This window comes from Uranotaenia lowii, chromosome 3 (assembly GCF_029784155.1).
Source record: "Uranotaenia lowii strain MFRU-FL chromosome 3, ASM2978415v1, whole genome shotgun sequence".
NCBI lineage: Eukaryota > Metazoa > Arthropoda > Insecta > Diptera > Culicidae > Uranotaenia > Uranotaenia lowii.
Window position 1 is genome coordinate 358,064,726 of NC_073693.1, and position 20,135 is coordinate 358,084,860.

Genomic DNA, 20,135 nt, shown 5'->3' on the forward strand with positions numbered 1-20,135 from the left:
TTGATAGGGTAACGGACCTATTTTGAACCGCTTTGGGAAGTGGCTATGCTTTTTTCTGGAATAAAAAAGCATATGTTACAATTTTCGACTGCTTTATCTGTTCATTACGAAGATCAAGGCTTTTTCTATCGAAAAATATCGTCGTTTGTTGCAATGTATCAAGATTTAAGACTAAAAACACGATTCTTCGATCATTACTCTGGTCAGTATTTTGGACCACCCTTAAACTAAATAAGTTTTTTTTTTCTAAAATTTGATCTATTTCGACAGCGATTGATGCGCAATTATGCGAATTATTCAGATAATTTTGTCTTTTCCTATTGTTATAGACTAGTTAAGTTTTGTTTGTTCGATAAGAATAGAGTAAAAACAGTAAAATTCCTCTGTTATATAGTGTGTTCCTAATGTGATGAAAATTCTGACAGCACATTGAAATCTCGACGAATTTTGTTCTGCAGTGTTCAATACTGGCCAGTTGGCTTAACTTTAGGCTCAATTTTCAGAACGCAAATCTCCTTCAGGCGACGCAATGATAAGTTGAGAAAGTCTGACATCATGAACTTCGCGACATCAATTGATGCATTTTGACTTCCAAAACCTTAGTGGTTTGGCTTCAGTTCTGTAGAGAGATTCAAAAAGATAAAAATGTGCGAGATTTATGTTATCTTTTTAGCCATATAAAAGCCAGATTTTTTCACAAAAATTCAGTTTTAAGTTTTATACTAACTTTGTTCTAGGATAAAATTTATCGTGGAGTAATTTTCCAACAGTTTTTTTAATTGCATAACCACAGGGGCTGATAAACTAGATTATTAGTACTTTATCGCTTGTAAAATTTTCACATTTCTACCACCTTTTCCCAAGTTTTGAAACATATATAGCTATAATTGAATATATTATTTGATAAAATTAATATAAACCGAGATATTTCAACTTTAACAAAAATAAAACTCGTTGCATATTTGCCGATTCGTTGTCGTTTTTTTCCAAACGCCTCCTTTAGACGGGTTTTATATTTCGTTTCTTCTACCTACCCTAGTTTTTTTTTCACGAAAATCATTCCTGAATGCACTCATTTTACTGACAATCCGAAATGGTTGAAACTTTTAGACCAAACTTTCAATAATTTTTCATGAAGCATAAAAAACAATGACTTAATAAAAAATTGGTGCAATTACAAGTTTTCATGTTCTGAGGCTTCTTAAGCTGTAGCTTATCAAACAGTTGCCATTGAAGTAGATTGTTAGATTAACATGATTCAAAGCATAGTGCACAAAAAGTAAGTTAAAACTATGATTGGCTTGGTTTTATGCCGATTAAAGTGAATCCGTCTAATAACGAGTTTGGGCTTTGGCGAGTTGATTAAATAAAATTATGCTTAAATTCCAAATTTTATTCATAATGAGTGATTGACATAGTGTACCTAGTTCATTCATATCGTCGTACAACGTTTTATTACGTGCATGAACATTTAACAGCAAGTTTAATACCCAGGTTATGTTGAGTGGTCCAAAATAAGTCCCTATGCAATAAAGTAGAACCTATTTTCGACATGGGTCAAATTGCTTTTAAAACCAGTTATTTTGCTTTTTCGAGCTTGCAAAATAGTTTTCACGTGTTTTATCATAGCTGTGAACATGTTTGTATTTGTAAAATTCATCACAGCTTTGCAGCAAACCTCTTGAAAGTTGACTCCAATAATGGCACGTCCTCCTAAAATGGCCCTGATTCGGTCCAACTGTGAAAAATCAAAACTTTATTTTCAATTTTCTCTCCGTTAACAGCTTACTTAAAGAAAATTTTAGGTGTGATTAGAATCATAAGAAGTAGCTTTAACTATTTTTGTTCAAAATTTTTATGAATAACATGATTTACGAGAGAAATATTGGCAAAAAGCTACAAGGTGGTCCAAAATATGTACCCGGTCCAAAATAAGTCCGTTACCCTACTCTGTCTGCGTGTCAGATAGGATTAAGATATGCACCGTTTCCTGCAATGAGTAAAGTAAATAGAAGAGAGGCCTCCTCATTATTATTATTGGGAATCAATTGCTGCACCGCGTGCATAATTTGCACCTGTAATCAATATTTTTCTGATTGCATGTTTTGTTTTTTCAAACATTCGAAATTGAAAAGTGATCAAATGTGTTTTTATTTGTGATTGACGTTCGCTTTTCAATCTGCGGGATACTTATTTTCTCTTTGGATTCATTTTTCCATACGGCATATGACATGGACAATTATTGATGTAATTAATGACAGAAATGTTTGACTAAAAATACAATCAATGTTATTTTCTTATGAAACTCAAACCTCATAACGCCTTACAATACTTTTTTCTATCTATCTAAATATTTTATGTAAATAAAGGAGAAAGTTCCTAGATGCGCATATTGGGTAATATGCACGACCATACCACCAATTTACGAAAATACGGATAAACTAAAGGAAGAATTATCAAGTTGACCCCTTTGACCCCTGGAATTTACTGGAAGTGAATTAAGTATATTGCTTTCAAATAACGTTTCGTTATTCGAGTTTATCAACTTATCGTAAATGAAAACTCTGATAAAAGCTGTTGAAAACGGAATTCAATACGCAGTTTATTTAATAATATCACTATCCAAAATTATGTGGTTGAGAAAAAATCGCCAATACATATAATACTTTTTTCATTTCATCATAGATGTTATTCATCGAAAACAGAATAAATATTTCCTTCATGACAATTGGAAAGTCACATTATAATTTCACATTAAAAATTCACTATTTAAAAAAAAATCCATGGAGACAATCAAAGTTATAATCAGAGCCAAAGCAGAATTTGTAAAATTTAAAAAAATTTCAATATTTTTATTAAAAGTTCAATTATGGGAATTACAATTTAAAATAAAGAACAGAGAATTGCCGATTGGATTATAAAGTTTGTTTCACATAGAATCTGGTCGGATAAAATAGATAATTTCTCCGCAAAGAAATACGTAAAACAAAAGTATAAATGTCATTTTGTAGGGTTTTTATTGCACTTTAAGGAAAAAAATACATAAAAATCATTCGTCAGCTTTTCGGATGAATTTTCGAACTTTTTTTGTGATATTACCCATCATTTTCAGCACAGTACTGCTGGTAACCTCATTTGCCATCATGTTCCACCACTTTTCCATTTGAGCGGGTTTTTTCATGGTTCTGCCACATTTCTTCAGTTTGCCCTTAACTATTGCCCAATATTTCTCGATGGGACGAAAATCCGGACAGTTTGGTGGATTGATACTTTTTTCAACAAAATCGGTCTTGTTCTCCTTGTACCATTTAACGACATCCCGGCTGTAGTGGCAGCTTGCCAGGTCCGGCCAGAACTTCACCGGACCTTTTTGGGACCGAATGAATGGCAAAACCGTCATCTGGAGACATTCTTTTTTGTAAACATTTCCATTCATCGTGTCCCCAGTGATGAAAATCTTAATCTTCTTCCCATAACTACAGATCCCTTGCCAAATCATCAACTTACGAGCAAATTTATCTGCGAAAACTAACTTGAATCTTCCCGCAACATTCCCTTTACGCTTCGCAAGGTAAAATTTGTTACCGGGTATTTGTCCAAAATCCATTTTGACGTAAGTTTCGTCGTCCATCAAAATGCATCCGTTGTACTTGGTCAACACTTTCTCGTACAACTTTCTTGCCCTGATTTTGGCAACCAGGTTTTGTTTCAGCGTCCTGTTGGGGTGTTTGCTTGCATAATACGACCGCAAGCCTTCTTGCAAACAAATTCGTCGAGCTGGTTCGTCTTGAACTTTTTCGCCAAATCACGCAAGGAGATTCCAGGATTATTGTGAACTGATCGAATTTCCATTGCTCGCAGCTTCCGGCCATATGTTCCACTTTTACGCCTGGTTTGTTTTGCTCGATCCACCGTAAGGGTCTCCCGGTAACGTTGCAGCACCGAATTTACAGTCGATTTTGGATATTTCAGGAATTTCGCGATCTTTACCCCTGACCACGTCCGACTTTAGAGACTTTAGTTTATTTATTTCCATCATCAGAGTTTAATTCAAAAAACCTTTCGAGTTCTCAACAAAGGAGAAGTAAGCGATGACTTTTGCTAGGCGCACGCGTGTCTCTCTTCGTCCGCCAAAATTTCATAATATTTTAAATTTAATATCGGAAAATGGACATCAAATTGTCTTGAAGTGTATCAAAGTGACGGCTGGAGAAGAGTGTAAAAGCTTCCATCGTTGACATCTCGGTGAAATATATTAAATTCTGCGTAAACAGATGCTAAACGAGTGTGACGAAGTTTTTTTTTACTCAATACCAGCCAGAAAAGTGTTTATTTGTGCTAGTCATTTGTTCCGGAAATTTTGCAAATAAAAATTGAAAAATATAACATAATACGCGAAAAATGCAAGAAACGGCTTGCATTTGTTGTGCATATGGGTTATGCTGGAAAAAGTGGTTTTGTGGTGTTGGATTTGTCCATCTAAGAATTTATTCCTTGAAAATAAAGTGTTGTGCAATTGAAGAAAACTCTTGTTTGCCTCCAAAATTTATGTAACATGCGACAATTTTGACAATTTTGACAATTTTGACGATTTGGACAATTTTGACAATTTTGAAAATTTTGACAATTTTGAAAATTTTTGACAATTTTGACAATCTTGACAATTTCGACAATTTTGACAATTTCGACAATTTTGACAATTATGACAATTTTGACAATTTTGGACAATTTTGACAATTTTGATAATTTTGACAATTTTGACAATTTTGACAATTTTGACAATTTTGACAAATTTGACAATATTGACAATTTTGACAATTTTGACAATTTTGACAATTTTGACAATTTTGACAATTTTGACAATTTTGACAATTTTGACAATTTTGACAATTTTGACAATTTTGACAATTTTGACAATTTTGACAATTTTGACAATTTTCACAATTTTCACAATTTTGACAATTTTGATAGTTTTGACTATTTTGACAATTTTGACAATTTTGACAATTTTGACAATTTTTGACAATTTTGACAATTTTGACAATTTTGACAATTTTGACAATTTTGACAATTTTGACAATTTTGACAATTTTGACAATTTTGACAATTTTGACAATTTTGACAATTTTGACAATTTTGACAATTTTGACAATTTTGACAATTTTGACAATTTTGACAATTTTGACAATTTTGACAATTTTGACAATTTTGACAATTTTGACAATTTTGACAATTTTGACAATTTTGACAATTTTGACAATTTTGACAATTTTGACAATTATGACAATTTTGACAATTTTGACAATTTTGTCAATTTTGACAATTTTGACAATTTTGACAATTTTGACAATTTTGACAATTTTGACAATTTTGACAATTTTGACAATTTTAACAATTTTGACAACTTTGACAATTATGACAATTTTTACAATTTTGACAGTTATGACAATTTTGACAATTTTGACAATTTTGACAATTTTGACAATTTTGACAATTTTGACAATTTTGACAGTTTTGACAATTTTGACAATTTTGACAATTTTGACAATTTTGACAATTGACAATTATGAATGGAGTTTGAATCAAAACGAAGCTGTTCAGGATTGCCCCTGATGGCAGGATCGATAGCATCAGATATTTCTTGATTAATAATAACGCACTCATTCCGAAACATTACAAAACATAGTGGACTGTATTTTTACAACTTAGAACTATTATTCCGACACAAACTCTGGCCTCTCTAGGCCTCTGACTATGGCCATGCTGGCCTCTGACTTGGCCGCTCGGGCCTCCGACTTATTACCGTCTCCGATGGTGGTTGGTTGGAAAAGAGAACGAATCTTGGGCTGACTTGGGCTCGACCCTTTGGAAAATCCTCTTCGTGGCCGAGGAAAAGCCGATGATTTTGGCGCGCATCTCAGCCGTTAATGCGCGCAGCATCGCCATGTTGCTACTGGGTCATTTCGTCTCTTAGGGTGGTTTATGGTGACCCGTTCGTTCCAGAACATGCCGCCCGCCTTGAAAGGTGACGGAACGTACGCATTTCAAAATTTTCCTGCTGTGCTGACTGACCGCTGATGACGCATTTTGGACCTCGTGTTGTGCTGAACCATTTGTCGCAGCCATTTGTACTGCCGCCGCCGTTGACCCACATCGGATGCCGTTTGAATGCCGCCACTGCTCTCGTTACCGAATTTTGCAACCTCTCTGGTTGTCCGCCTTCGTCCGATAGTGGTCTCGATGCTTGCCTGACAGCTTGGGAAAGGAAGTATCACTTTTCTTGTATGTTATAGGAGTTCCAAAATACTTAGCTTGAAATCTTGGACGCTGATCTGATACTCCTAACCACGATCAGCGCCCTGATGCCGATTCATTTCTGTTTGCTTCCAAGTCATATTCTAACCTCCAAATTCTGAGCTCTCCAAGCTCTGACTTCCAACAACTGAGCCGAACATGCTAGTTCCCAGGCTCTACCGACACATATCAGACCAAAATACAAACACATAAAATACTGACTCAAACATACATTTCATTCTGACTTTACTCTCAATGTTTGTTCGACAACCAATTCTGAATGTTTTTTCCGACTAAGGGTTCTGACCAAATTTCTGAAAGAGTTTCTGACTGTGTTTTTGAATGAATCTCCGACTAGTTTATTGAATGGATATCAGACAAAATACCAAATATTCTCTGACAAAATCAGACTTAAAAAAACTGACACATGTCCAAGTGACTTCTGACCAAAAGTCAAACCGTATCATCACTGACTCATACTCCGCTAGCTTCATTCCGATTCATTGATTGTGTGTGTGAGTGAATGTGTGTTTGTGTGATGCGGAGTTGCGTTAGAGAGTCCTGGTACTTAATCCAGGATTATGCTTGATAAAAAATCGCCAAATGCTAGTCCTGATCCCGTCGATCAGACCATCCGAAAACCGAAATCCAACGCAACTCTGAAATGTACCGAATGATATAACCGACTGATACCGAATAATTGAACCCCTTGCATTCCCGATAACTCCTGATGGCGGAGTGACTGCACAAAAAACTTTCGGAAGTAATTTGTGTGTTCGGAGGCGCGCTGGAAAGCCCTGGTATTGCCATGCCCGATTGCAGCAGAAATGACACAGCAAAAAAAAAACCGTCACATAAATGTCCTGATCCCGCGATCCGGTTAACCGAAAAACGAATTCCAACGCCTACTCCGAACATTTCCGAATGTAAATACCGATTGATGACCAAATGATTGATTTTCCGAATTGAATTATTACTAAATAGAACCCCGTTTGGTTCCCTTTATGATTTTTGCCCAATGATGTCCAGTGTAAATTGTAAGTGTATGAATTGTTTTGCTGAATACCGAATTTTCATGTTCTGACTTCTTCGACTGACTGGGTCTCCGACTGATTTTCTGACTATAAATCCAACTGATTTCCAACATATTTTTGGATCTGAATGATTGTGTGAATGAAACCGATTTGAATCTCATTGATACCCGAAAAAAAAACTCTGAATGATTTACTGACAAATTCGAGGCGAACCTGATTCAGGCCCCTCTATACTGAATGGTTGTCTGACATAGTCTGAATGATTTGCTGACTTATTCTGAATGATTTGCTGACTATTTCGAGGCGCACCTGGTCCGCGGTGTCCAGGCCCCTCTACACTGGATGGTTTTCTGAATGATGTAGGGGAAAACTGTACAAGACGCACCACTTAAGCATAATCGCTATTTACAGCGATACCCATCATCTATGAACCAAATTGAAAGTTCACGGCGATTCAGGGATCACATTTACATCTTATCAAAAAGAAATTATATGTAAAAAACACGATTTTAGTTATATTTTTGTGAAAATCTTAAACAGCCAGATAACAAGCCGCGGGGTAGAACGCCAAAACTAGTGGACAGAACGCGCCATTCCGAAAGGGTGGTGAGAAATGGAACCATGATTATACGGAATATAGTAATTGAAACATCAAATTTTTTATTACATGTTCATCATATTTTTGTAAGCTAACCATTCTTTGACAAAAAATCATTTATCATTGCTTAATTTAACGAAAATTTTGCTTTTCAAAATTCACTTTTTTATATCCTTATAGGTAAAACGCCTTCAGGTAGGCAACGAAATTCAATTTCTTGACTGATATCGCGGCAAACATGGCGGCAAATAATTTTTTCGAGTCAAATATTGGTGCACCTTTTTAACTCAAACAAGGACGAAATTTGTTATAATTATGCATTCTTATCGTAATTTGGGAGTCAGCAAATAAAAAGAAAGACATTTTGTTTTGACATTTTGTTTTTCTCAGAAGTTAACAGCATTCCAAATTTGAGCCCAAAACACGTGGTTTTGCGGGCATTCTGCCCCAATTTTGATATGATTAACTTTAGTTAAAATTTGTGGGAAGTTAGTAAAATATAATAAAATAATAATAGTCATTCGAAAGTGCATACTAGTGTTATAACGAAAAGCTGCAGTTTGATGAGATAGCGCTGACTGGTTTACCATAAAACCTTATATGTTAACCGAGAAAATAACAACTTTTAGGCAGAATCCACTAATCCTTCTGTTTCTAATAATTAAAGTCGTTTGTGTGAACTCTTCATCTAAAACATGATGAAAAAGCTCGTTTGCTACAATAAAAATGTAAAAAAACACTATTCGGAGCCATTTTGTATTTTTGAGAAAGAATGGCATGGGCCATTTTACCTCACTGGTGCGTCTTGTACAGTTCTCCCCTACTGATTATTTATCTGATATTTTGTAAGTACCGACTCAAAGCCAACAAATTACTGACGCATTATAAAAACTTTCCAACATAACATCTGACTTTCTCAATTCCGGCTTGAGTGAATAATATTTGAGTAGTTCCGATTGTGCATAATCCGACTATCCGACTTTGGTTGATACAAGCTTGTGTGAGTCTGAATACAAATTTCCGACTCCAAATGTGAATCCGATTTCCGATTCCAGTGTGAAATTTCAATCGCAAAGATTTTCGGTTGAATGAAAAACTTTAGATTTGATTTCAAATGCTTTTTAAAAATCACTCCGACAGTGAATGATTCACAATCAATAATGATTCCGGATGATTCCAATTTGAAAGATTTTTGAAAACAACTCCAATCACTGGTTTCCGTGACTCCAACCGCGCCGTTAAAAATATTGCATTGCGACTCCGATAGGGTGCAAATTACCTACAATGCGATGCTGAATATCATTTTGAATACAAACTAGTGCTTTAAAACATCAATCCGCATGATTACCGACTTGAATGAAGCCTTCTGGATGCCCGCGATAACAATCATCAATGAATTGAGAAATTTATCCCGAAAATACAATACTCCTCAATACCAGCAATTTCTTCTACTATTAAAATGAAATGAGTATTGAAAATGTTGATCAAGCCAGTACCGCAAAGATGTTCCATCCTATAACCTTGGTTGTGCGTAATTTTATTAGATTGACATAAAGTGTTGTTAAGTCAATTGAACTCTCCATTCATCCACATTCAAAACATAGTGAATAGTATTGAAAATACTCTGCCTAGCATGTTCTAGCTTATGAGATCATCATGAGATAATACTGATAACGGATTATTTATAAATACCTTGATTTGTTTACTCGGATTAGTTCATGGAATTCGAAATTTGTGTAGGGGAACTGGGGGTATAATGCCCATTGTGGGCAAAACGCCCCACTGCGATATCTAGCTAGATATACACTTATTTTAAGAATTCGGTACGCTATTCCCTTCTAATTAACAGTAGAAACCTTTTGTACAAAAAATTGGCATCAAATATGCGATAAATCCTTGCAAAAATCCAAAAATACTATTCAAGCCATATTCCTTGCAATTTGTGCCTTGACTTTCGTAAGGAATAACGGCATCTATCGCCAAAAAAAATTACCTGACATCTGTTACAATCATGAACATTGGTCTTGAAAATCATCACAAAACGAAAAATTTCCTTATTTAATTATTTTTTATGTTATTTTGAACGATTTTTAATAAACTTGTCTAGGTGGGGCAAAACGCGCCATGTCTGTTTATCATTAAGCATGTTTCATATTTGTTTAAATTTATATGCAGTTTCATCACAACAATTTTAAAGATATTTATAAGTTGTATTGGAAAACATAACTTGAATATAAACGAATATATTTAAAATTCCTAAATTTAATATAGATTTAATTAACTATTCACAAGAATTTCAGTATATCTGGCAGCACTGCGCGTAACAATACATTTTTCCATCTGTGAAGTAGAATAGAAGTGTTTTTACCTGGCAAACACTTTCGGAGGCACTTGGATCAATAAACACTTATTAAACGTTAAACGGCGCGATTGAGTACACACATATGCGCATTATGCCCCTACTGAATCTGAAATCCAGTTTTCTACCTACTCTTCGAACTTCGTTAAATTAGTGGCCTTTTTTGACCTTACAGTTATTCTAACTATCAGATTTAGACAAAAAATTAACCAAACTTCCAAACACAATCGAAAATTAAAGTTAATCTTTTCAAATGTATTCTTAAACAAGGCTTTCTTCTTAACGTGGGCATTATGCCCCCTCTTCCCCTACCTGATTTCTTCTTCTGCGTTTGGTCATTTCCGTTCATCATGTTGATCTTCATCTGTGTCGACGGTTTTCAGGAGGCAAACAAGATGAATTCACAATAACCTTTGCTGCTTGAACGGTTATGTGGCAGTTACAGTCCGATTTCCCGAGTAAACTGGAGTACAAAAAACCCATCGCGAAACATTAACTTAATGCAAGTATTGTTTTAACCACTTGAACATGTCAATTTTCAAGGCGAATGCTGTTTTGCGAAGCGGCGACACGAAATTATTAAGCCATAGCGTACAACTCCCGACAAAACGTGCAAAGGTGTGGACAGAATACAAAACCGGTCTCCAATTTTTGTTTTTGTTTCTTTTTGCCTTTGACATTCGTTCCATTTCTTATCGATTCCAGTATTTTATACCATAGAAGGTGGATTCTGCAAAACAGTCAAGGTATGGTGAGTAGATCCAAAATATCGAAGATCGTTCAAATTGAGAGTCTTGACAAATTAACAAGGCATTATTCCTTCCGAGATGAAGAAACATGGTATTTCGTCCATAATTATGCGTCTTATTTTTGCCTCTCTTGTTTGATAGCATAAAGGAAGAAAGATTACGATTATGTTTGTGAACTTATTTTGCACTACAAATAAGGTGATCCAACATTTGATTAACTACGGTACTTTATGGCATCTGTAGTAGCATTATGGAATCAGGGGAGTGGTGAATTATTACTTTGACGTTTTCTCCAATCTGTGTACATTTTCATAACATCCATACGCTAGAGACTTTGAATATTGATCTTGAGTGATTATAAAATATGATCATTGATTTTTAGATTTTGCCACACAGGTTGTTGGTTGGAGTATATGGGGTGAATAGAGAAGCAATTGATGAAAACGCTCGACCTTAAGGATGGTGATGATGGTGGAATGCTTCAAGGTGAAGAATAAACACAGGCCCAGAAGAATTGGAACTTGGAAAAGAATTGTCCTGGTACACCTCAAGAATTCTGGTAAGAAAGATCACACACATGATTTGGTAATTTGGGGGGAAAATTCAACTCGAGAATTTCTGCTGACTTGCAAGTTTTCGCGATCTACGATGCGATGGCTACTTAAGTTGGACACTGCTCTTAAAAACGTTCGTACACAGAGTTGATGAATTGGGGAAAATAACAATAGTGTTTTAGTACGGACTGATTTGGGCTACCGCCGATTGATGAACATAAGTGTTTTACCAGAAGTTGAGATTGATTAGGTTATACACTCTCACACTCGCTCACTCTCATACATACCGTACCGAACCGACCGAACATACCGTCTGATGCTATCCGCTGATTAAGATCTGGCTCGATAGGACCATGTTCAGGATTGCCCCTGATGGCAGGATCGATAGCATCAGATATTTCTTGATTAATAATAACGCACTCATTCCGAAACATTACAAAACATAGTGGACTGTATTTTTACAACTTAGAACTATTATTCCGACACAAACTCTGGCCTCTCTAGGCCTCTGACTATGGCCATGCTGGCCTCTGACTTGGCCGCTCGGGCCTCCGACTTATTACCGTCTCCGATGGTGGTTGGTTGGAAAAGAGAACGAATCTTGGGCTGACTTGGGCTCGACCCTTTGGAAAATCCTCTTCGTGGCCGAGGAAAAGCCGATGATTTTGGCGCGCATCTCAGCCGTTAATGCGCGCAGCATCGCCATGTTGCTACTGGGTCATTTCGTCTCTTAGGGTGGTTCATGGTGACCCGTTCGTTCCAGAACAGAAGCTTTTTATGTTCCAAGATCTAAGAAATTCAAAATGACCCCAAATATATACTTTTACTTTGACCTATGCTTTTGAGTTGATAGCTTTAGATTGAAATTATTCAAATAATTGGTAGATTACATCGATATTTTTTAAATGAATTATCAAGAACAGAACAGTTCGAGCTTTCGTTTAGAGCAGACGTGTTTCGATGAGCTGTGCATATCGTTATTTTGAGGTGGACGACAAGCAGATTGCCAGTGTCATGGGTAGATATGGGAAAATACAACAATTGGTGAGGGAGAGGTACGCAGTGGAAACCGGGTTCCCCATATTAAATGGCATGTACATGTGGAGGAGCGGGAAGAAATTCCAGCACAACTCTATATTCATCATATAAAGGCTAGGGTGTACTATGAAGGACTACGCAATAAGTGTTTTACATGTGGTGCGATGGAACACTTTAAGGTGGACTGTCCAAAAAATAAAAGTGTGAACGAGCGATTGGTGGCGGGTCGATCAAACAATGGAACCTTTGCGAATATTGTTTCGAATGGACTCAGCGTTTCTCCATCATACTCTCCAACAATGGTGGTACTCAATCCGAAGACAGCCGAAGAGTGCCGATCAACTGAGAGTGATAATCGGGATGTGTCGGTACCCGGTAAATTTGAATCGGCAGAGAGGTAACTCAAATCGCCAGAGGGATCGTAACGATCTCTCTGGCGATTTTGCATCATCACATCGTTAGAGAGGAACATACCATACGCGTGCCTTGGGTGAGTGCCACGAATTAAGCTAAGACACGCCCTCCAGAGAAACACACGAACACAATCCGAATCGTGTTTGTATGTTTCCCTCCGAGACGCGTGTTCGCCTGCCTGAGAAGTCGACAGCTACGATTGAAAGCACACACGGGACACGGGGACAAAATGCGACCACACCGTGCGAGGGTACGATTCAAACTGATTTCGCATGTACGCATCCGTATTTGTTGCCTCTAGGTATCTCGGCAGGACAAACCGAATGAAAATATTTGCGTTCTTGGAGTGTCGCCGAAGTTAACCGTTTTATTCTAAGTTCGGTGACTCAACTCTCAATTTTTTGCATGCTCTGTCGATTTCTGAGAGGACGCGCTTACTGGGTATGTGCTCAGGTTCCATCTACTGGGGACAAAATAGATCTCACGAGAGAGAGAGTAACAAAATCAAAAGTGTCGAAGTTTCATCAGGATCAGGGCGAGAGCAAACAAAAAAGGACAAGGGAAAAAACGCGAGAGGGAAATCATGGAGAATGAAACAGGTGATAGTTAGGAGAGTGATGTTGTAAGTAACAAGCAGCATATTGTTCCAGCCCCAGCTATTGGTAAGGATTTACTCTCAGCCCAGGCGCAATCCGTTCGTTCTCGAAGGCGAGAACCTCGAAGCTCTTCGTGTACATCGGCTCAAAAACGGCAGTAAGATGAACAATACTAACTTTACTAATCATGTTTACACTGTTGCAACTGGTAATCTGAATAGTACTAACACAACTACTAACAAAAGTTTGTTAAGGGATTTTGTTTACTCAGAAGATATTGACATACTCTTTATGCAGGAAGTTAGCTATGAGGATTTTTCTTTCATAAGCTCTCACAATGCCATTGTCAACACTGGAAGCAGTAAAAGAGGAACTGCTATTTTGATCAGAAAAACCTTTAGTTTTTCAGAATTTATATTGAATCCATCTTCTAGAATTACGTCTGTTGTGATAGAAACCACAAATTTTGTCAATTTATATGCGCATTCTGGAACAAATTTTAAAAAAGAACGGGATAAATTGTTTACGGAAAGCTTGACTGTACATCTGAATAAGTGTGTTGAGCTCAGTGATTGGTGGCGATTTTAATTGTATTGTGGAAGAAAATAATTCAAACAGCAATACCAAATATTGCAGTAATGGTCTGAACAATCTTATCCACCAATTTGATTTACAAGATGTAGCAAGGAAAATGAGAAAAAATGAATTTACCTTTTTCAGAAATGCTTATTCTTCAAGATTTGACCGCTTTTATGTTCAAAAAGATTTCTTGCCAAATATTTCAAACTGCTCCACTATACCTGTGCCCTTCTGTGATCACCATGCAGTATGTTTTAAAATTAGATCCAATGATTCTCAATTTATCACTAAAGGAAGAGGTTACTGGAAAATTAACCCATCTCTTCTGGCACAGGAAGATATTTCAAACCGTTTCAAATTAGTTTTTGAAAATTTAACTAGAAGACACATTTATGCACAAGACCGAAGCTCTTGGTGGAATTTTCGCTTTAAATCTAAGGTTAAGAAATTCTATAAAACCGAAAGCTGGCAACTGAATCAAAGTAATCGAGCCGCCAAGGCTGTTTTAGAGAAAAAACTACTAGATCTATCAGAACGCCAGGCAAAGGGGGAAAATTTAAGTGACGATTTTGCAATTGTTAAAACAAAACTTATGGAATTTGAAGAAAACCGTTTGAAAAATCTTTGGGGAAAAAATCTGTTTGTACGATATCAAAAAGTGAAAAAGTAACAATTTATCAATTGCCTAATAACACACATTCCTAAAAAAAGCAACAAATTTGACTTTAATAACTTAAGACCAATTTCATTACTAAATACAGACTATAAATTATTCACAAAAATACTGGCAAATAGGATAGCAGTACTATTAGAAACCTTGATTGGTCCAGGACAAAGCGCATGTATTCCAGGGCGTTCATGTATAGGAAATCACAAAGATATTCGTCGTTTATTGACCAAATCAACAGAAAGTCTCAATTTTAAAGGGTTTTTGTTAAGTGTAGATTTGGCAAAAGCATTTGACACTGTCAGTCATGATTTTTTATGGAAAGTTTTAGCTAAGTTCAGATTTCCAGATGCACTCATTCAATGCTTGAAAAGACTTTACGGACTAGCAGAATCAAAAATTTTGTACAACGGATTTCTTACTAAAGGAATCAAAATAAATTCGTCTGTAAGACAAGGGTGTCCTATGAGTATGATACTCTTTGCTCTTTACATTGAACCGATCATCAGGAAAATCGACGAAAATATACTCGGGGTACTTGCTTATGGTAAGTTCTTTAGAGTCATAGCATTCGCAGATGATCTTAATATATTTATTCGGAACGCGGATGAATTTTATCTTGTTTTAAAACTTATTGATTCGTTTTCCAAGGTCTCAAAAATTAGAATTAATGCAGAAAATCTTGTTTTATTCGGATAAATAACTGTGTAGGTGGCCCATTTATTATACCAGAAACAAATTGTCTAAGAATTCTTGGAGTTTCTTTTAGAAAAAATTGGAATGAAAGTGTAGAATTTAATCATAATAAAATAATATTGGATATAAATCGTTTAATGTTCCATAATAGTTTTCGCCATTTGTGTATTATAAGTAAAGTATGGTACGTTAACACATTTTTGCTATCACAACTTTGGTACTAAGCTCAAATTTATCCGCCGAAAAACAAACATCTAGCTAAAATAAAGTCAGCAATCGGAAATTTCGTTTGGAAAAATAGCATATTTCGTGTAGATAGAAGACAACTTTACTTGGACATTGACAGAAGAGGTTTGGGCCTTATTGATCCGGAACAGAAATGCAAAGCATTGTTTATGAGAAACATAATTTTTGGAAATAATGAAGAAAGTTATATTTTGAGTTTCAGAAACTTAGAGAGGTTGACTAGAAATGGCAAAGAATGGGTTATTGAAGCCAGGAAATTAAAAGACAGTCCGTTGATGGAAACAACTATGCAACTTTATAGAGGTTTAATTTATGAGAACATTTTTAAGCCTAAAATCGAAGAAATACACCCACAAGTTCCATGGGACCTGTTTTGGAAAGTTATGAACTATCCTTTTTTGTCCGTTTTAGATAGATCCAAAATATATTTTCTATTAAATGATAAAATAACGAATAAAAAAAAATTACATGACTACGGCATTGGTCATATTGATAATGAACCTTGTGATGTTTGCAATGAAGTAGACTCAAATAAACATCGACTTGAAACTTGTAGCTCTATTAAAGAAGTAAAAAAATGGGTTGACATGGTTCCAGAAAACTGAAATTTCCCGATATTAAGTTGTACATGTTCCAGAAAAGCGTTCGGGAATTTAGGTGGAATCACAGGCAATTAGTTGAAAAGTATTTTGATTGTAATTTGAATTTATGCTAGGACAAATGTTGTAAGAAAATCATGTGTTATCCAATGTAACCGAAATGTGTAATTAGTTTTTAAGATGTTTTAAATAAATAAAAAAAAAAATAATAATAATAATAATAATAATAATAATAATAATAATAATAATAATAATAATAATAATAATAATAATAATAATAATAATAATAATAATAATAATAATAATAATAATAATAATAATAATAATAATAATAATAATAATAATAATAATAATAATAATAATAATAATAATAATAATAATAATAATAATAATAATAATAATAATAATAATAATAATAATAATAATAATAATAATAATAATAATAATAATAATCAAAAAAGATCAAAATTTAACATTTAAGCTAGAAAAACTACAGATTAGGGAGTAGGCGTTGACTTGATGGCAACGCACGAGTTTTTTTTCTCCGTCCGCAAAATTTTCAATTTTATGTTGATTCAAGTAGTGGAATTATTGAAAATTTTTAACTGTTATCGGATTATATTTACATTGGCGTGATTTGTTATAGTGTTTTGTGTAGCTACGTAAAAATTGGGTCTCCGGTGAGTGATTTTTTGCCCGGAAGCATTTGCTTAGATGGCTTAGAAGGGGCTTGTACTACGCCACCCAGATCGACCAAGGAGTGCTGGAATGGTAGAAGTGAGCCATAACGAAGGATCTGAACGGAGAGATGCGATCATGTTAAAGATTAGTCATCTATTTTAATTTATACATTTGATGAAATATCTATTTAATCAATTTCGTTGCTAATCGTAAAAGTTGAATTTGAAAATTTGGCCAATTCAAATACATGGATTGAGGCGTGTAATTTTCCATTGTCCAGTTGCATTTAAACTTTTACACAAGTCAGGATACAAATCGAAAGCTACAACCTACAAGCTCAACAGAAAAAGCTTCAATTGTTTCCACGTGGCTATATTTGCAAGAAGGCTTTAGTGTCACTTTTCAGTTTAAAAACAATGAACATTGTTTGTTACAAATATCAAAGTTCAAATTTTCCAGATTACTCATAATTTTTTTTTAAATTTCAAAGGTTTTGCTACTAATTTTGTTTCTGTTTCTTTTGAGTTTCATTTCAAGAGCGAGTAAAGACGCTATATCCAAGGTCATCGACCAGAAATGGTGGTGCACAAAAATCCAAAACATGTAATTCCACTAAACGATTCATGCAGATTTATAGCAGAATTGAATAGTATTCGTTGACAACAAATATTCACTATTATTATATCCTGGTTTAGTTAATTGAACCGTTTTGTTTTGGTTTTCTGTGCAGAAAAACCTCATTTCCATCCATTGAAAGAAAAATCGCCAAGGCCATCAAGGAGCATAAAAATATCTTAGCGTCCATGCTCCCAACTATTATATGTACATCAAACTAACGCAGAAACGTATGGTACTGTTGTTCACGTTTTTTTCTCCCTGTGTTCCAGTTGTCTCTGCGTTCAATACTGCACAGTGGGCCCGGCCTTGTGAAGATGGGTAGTAAATGCACTTTTACTACTCACTGGAATGCTGACAAGTTCTGGCTGTGTATGGAATCAATTTGAAGAAACCTGTCACTGACAGGCTGTAAGATTTTTAACAGATTTAAAGCTTAAGAAAAAAGTTTTATATCATCCACAAACATTCCTTCCTTTGAATAAACAATGTTTAGAAGAAATATACAGCATTAAAAAATCATAATATTCATAAAACTGAAATATTGTCTTCAAACCAGTTTTATTGTGTTGTCTTAATTTAAAAAAAAATACCAAAGAAAAATAAACAATGCATCGAAGTACAATTTAGTTTTTTGTAAAATAAAGAAAGACATACATTAAACAATTAATCTAGATGGATGTGAATAGTCTATCAAGCTAAGCTTTAAAAAAGGAAGGCACACATAAAAATACTCACCGTGACTGCGGGGTATTCTAAAAAACCGTTTTTTTTCAACTATACTTTGAGATTTATTATATAGTGTTTAAAGTTTTAAATGATTTTTATAAAATTATTTTGCTTTTTTCGATTGTGTTTGATTTTTTTTTTAAGCCATATTAGTTTTTATTTTAGGAAGAGAAATCACCGTGAACTTGTTTTTGAAATTATTTTGCGGCTTTATCGGCGAGAATTAAAGAGTTGAAATGAAAGACGGATAGAAGATCAGAAAAATATTCCAAGCTTGTATTTCGAACGCTTTTCATTCTTTTCATTATCTTAGAATTTTCTCCTAATCTTTTATCCGTTTTTCATTTCAACTCTTTAATTCTCGCCGATAAAGCCGCAAAATAATTTCAAAAACAAATTCACGGTGATTTCTCTTCCTTAAATTATTTTCAAACTGTCTGAAATCAAAGAAATTTCGAAGTCAACATCTAGTAAGAACAACTCATTCATAATATACATCCTTTATTAAACTTGTTTTTGTTTGTTTGTTGTTGTGTTTAATGTGTGTGTTTGTTTGTAATTACGTTTAAATGATTTCCACTTTTTGCTTTTTTGTTGTTGATGTTTTTTTTTCTTAGTAACATCCATCCCACATTTTGTTATTTGATGTTTTCGTTTGTTTTTTGAAAGTTTTTTTTTCTTGGTTTGTTTGTTTTGTATGTTTTGCATTAATAACTTTGATTTGTTTTACACTGGGGCGTTTTCCCCCCGGTGAATTGTCCTACGATGAGATAAACTTCTCGTATGTGTGTTTGACTTTCTTCAGTGGTTGGTTTTACGATCTCACTTGACATCGTAAAAATATTTGCTATGTACAATTTTGCTAACACTGCTACATTTTTGTTTGTTCTCCTTCTTTCTTCTTCTGTCCCCCCCGTCCATTCTTCGTCTCATTCTGTAAACGAAGATAATATCTAAGATGAGCTACAATATCGTCATCGTTTGCTGTTTGCCTTCTCTAGCCTCATTGATATAATAATCCTACAAACTTACACTATGTAGAAACGTAATAGAGATAGAAAACAAACTCAACATTCGCCCCTCAGGACTACACTCGCATGGTCCACCGGTGGGGCACCGGATCTGGCCCTAGTAGGTCCAGCGTGGTCTTTTCCTTTGGCTTCCGGCCGATCAGCAGGAGCAGCAGAAAAACCGTCAACCATGGCAGATAGTAGATCTGGAAGAGGCGAAAAAACGAAACCGCCGACAGGGCCGTCATGACCAGGATCGTCATCAGCCGGTCCTCGCGGGAAGAGCCAAGCAGCCACGAGTGGCACCCGGAGGCCCCATCTGCTGCCCCGTCCGGATGATGGTGATGATGATGGCCACCATTGCCCCCATGCCCCGAACCTTGCTGGTGATTCGAGGGGGACGATTTGCTGAAGGCCGTCAGCTGGGGATAGTTGTAGTACGCCTCCCCATTTGCCCCATACTCGACGTAGCTCGGCGGATTGGTGATGTACTCGAAGATAAAGTCCGTCGGCGGATGAGCCGGTGTTGCCTCCAGGAATCCTGCACCACCAGGAAATGGAAGTAAAACGAGAAAAAAAAAGAATGTTGAGGGGAAAAGTCAACTTTGAGGTTAGGGTCCAGCACAAGCAGCAGCAGCAGGGACGGAACAACTGTGTGACAAATTGCTCGAACAAGG

At 35.6% G+C, this 20,135-nt stretch overlaps 1 protein-coding gene and 1 pseudogene across 1 annotated transcript in view; both read right to left on the reverse strand.

Annotated features, from left to right (window-relative positions):
• LOC129754002 (phosphatidylethanolamine-binding protein homolog F40A3.3-like) overlaps positions 1–10,649 on the reverse strand; it is a 21,844-nt pseudogene extending 11,195 nt beyond the window's left edge.
• An 8,381-nt stretch (positions 10,650–19,030) lies between these two features.
• Positions 19,031–20,135, reverse strand: part of LOC129754003 (peroxidasin homolog) — a 45,198-nt gene continuing 44,093 nt past the window's right edge. The window contains exon 8 of the mRNA XM_055749856.1: positions 19,031–19,999. Within this exon, the coding sequence (XP_055605831.1) occupies positions 19,536–19,999 (464 nt within the window). The 3' untranslated portion in view covers positions 19,031–19,535. The remainder of the gene's footprint in view (positions 20,000–20,135) is intronic.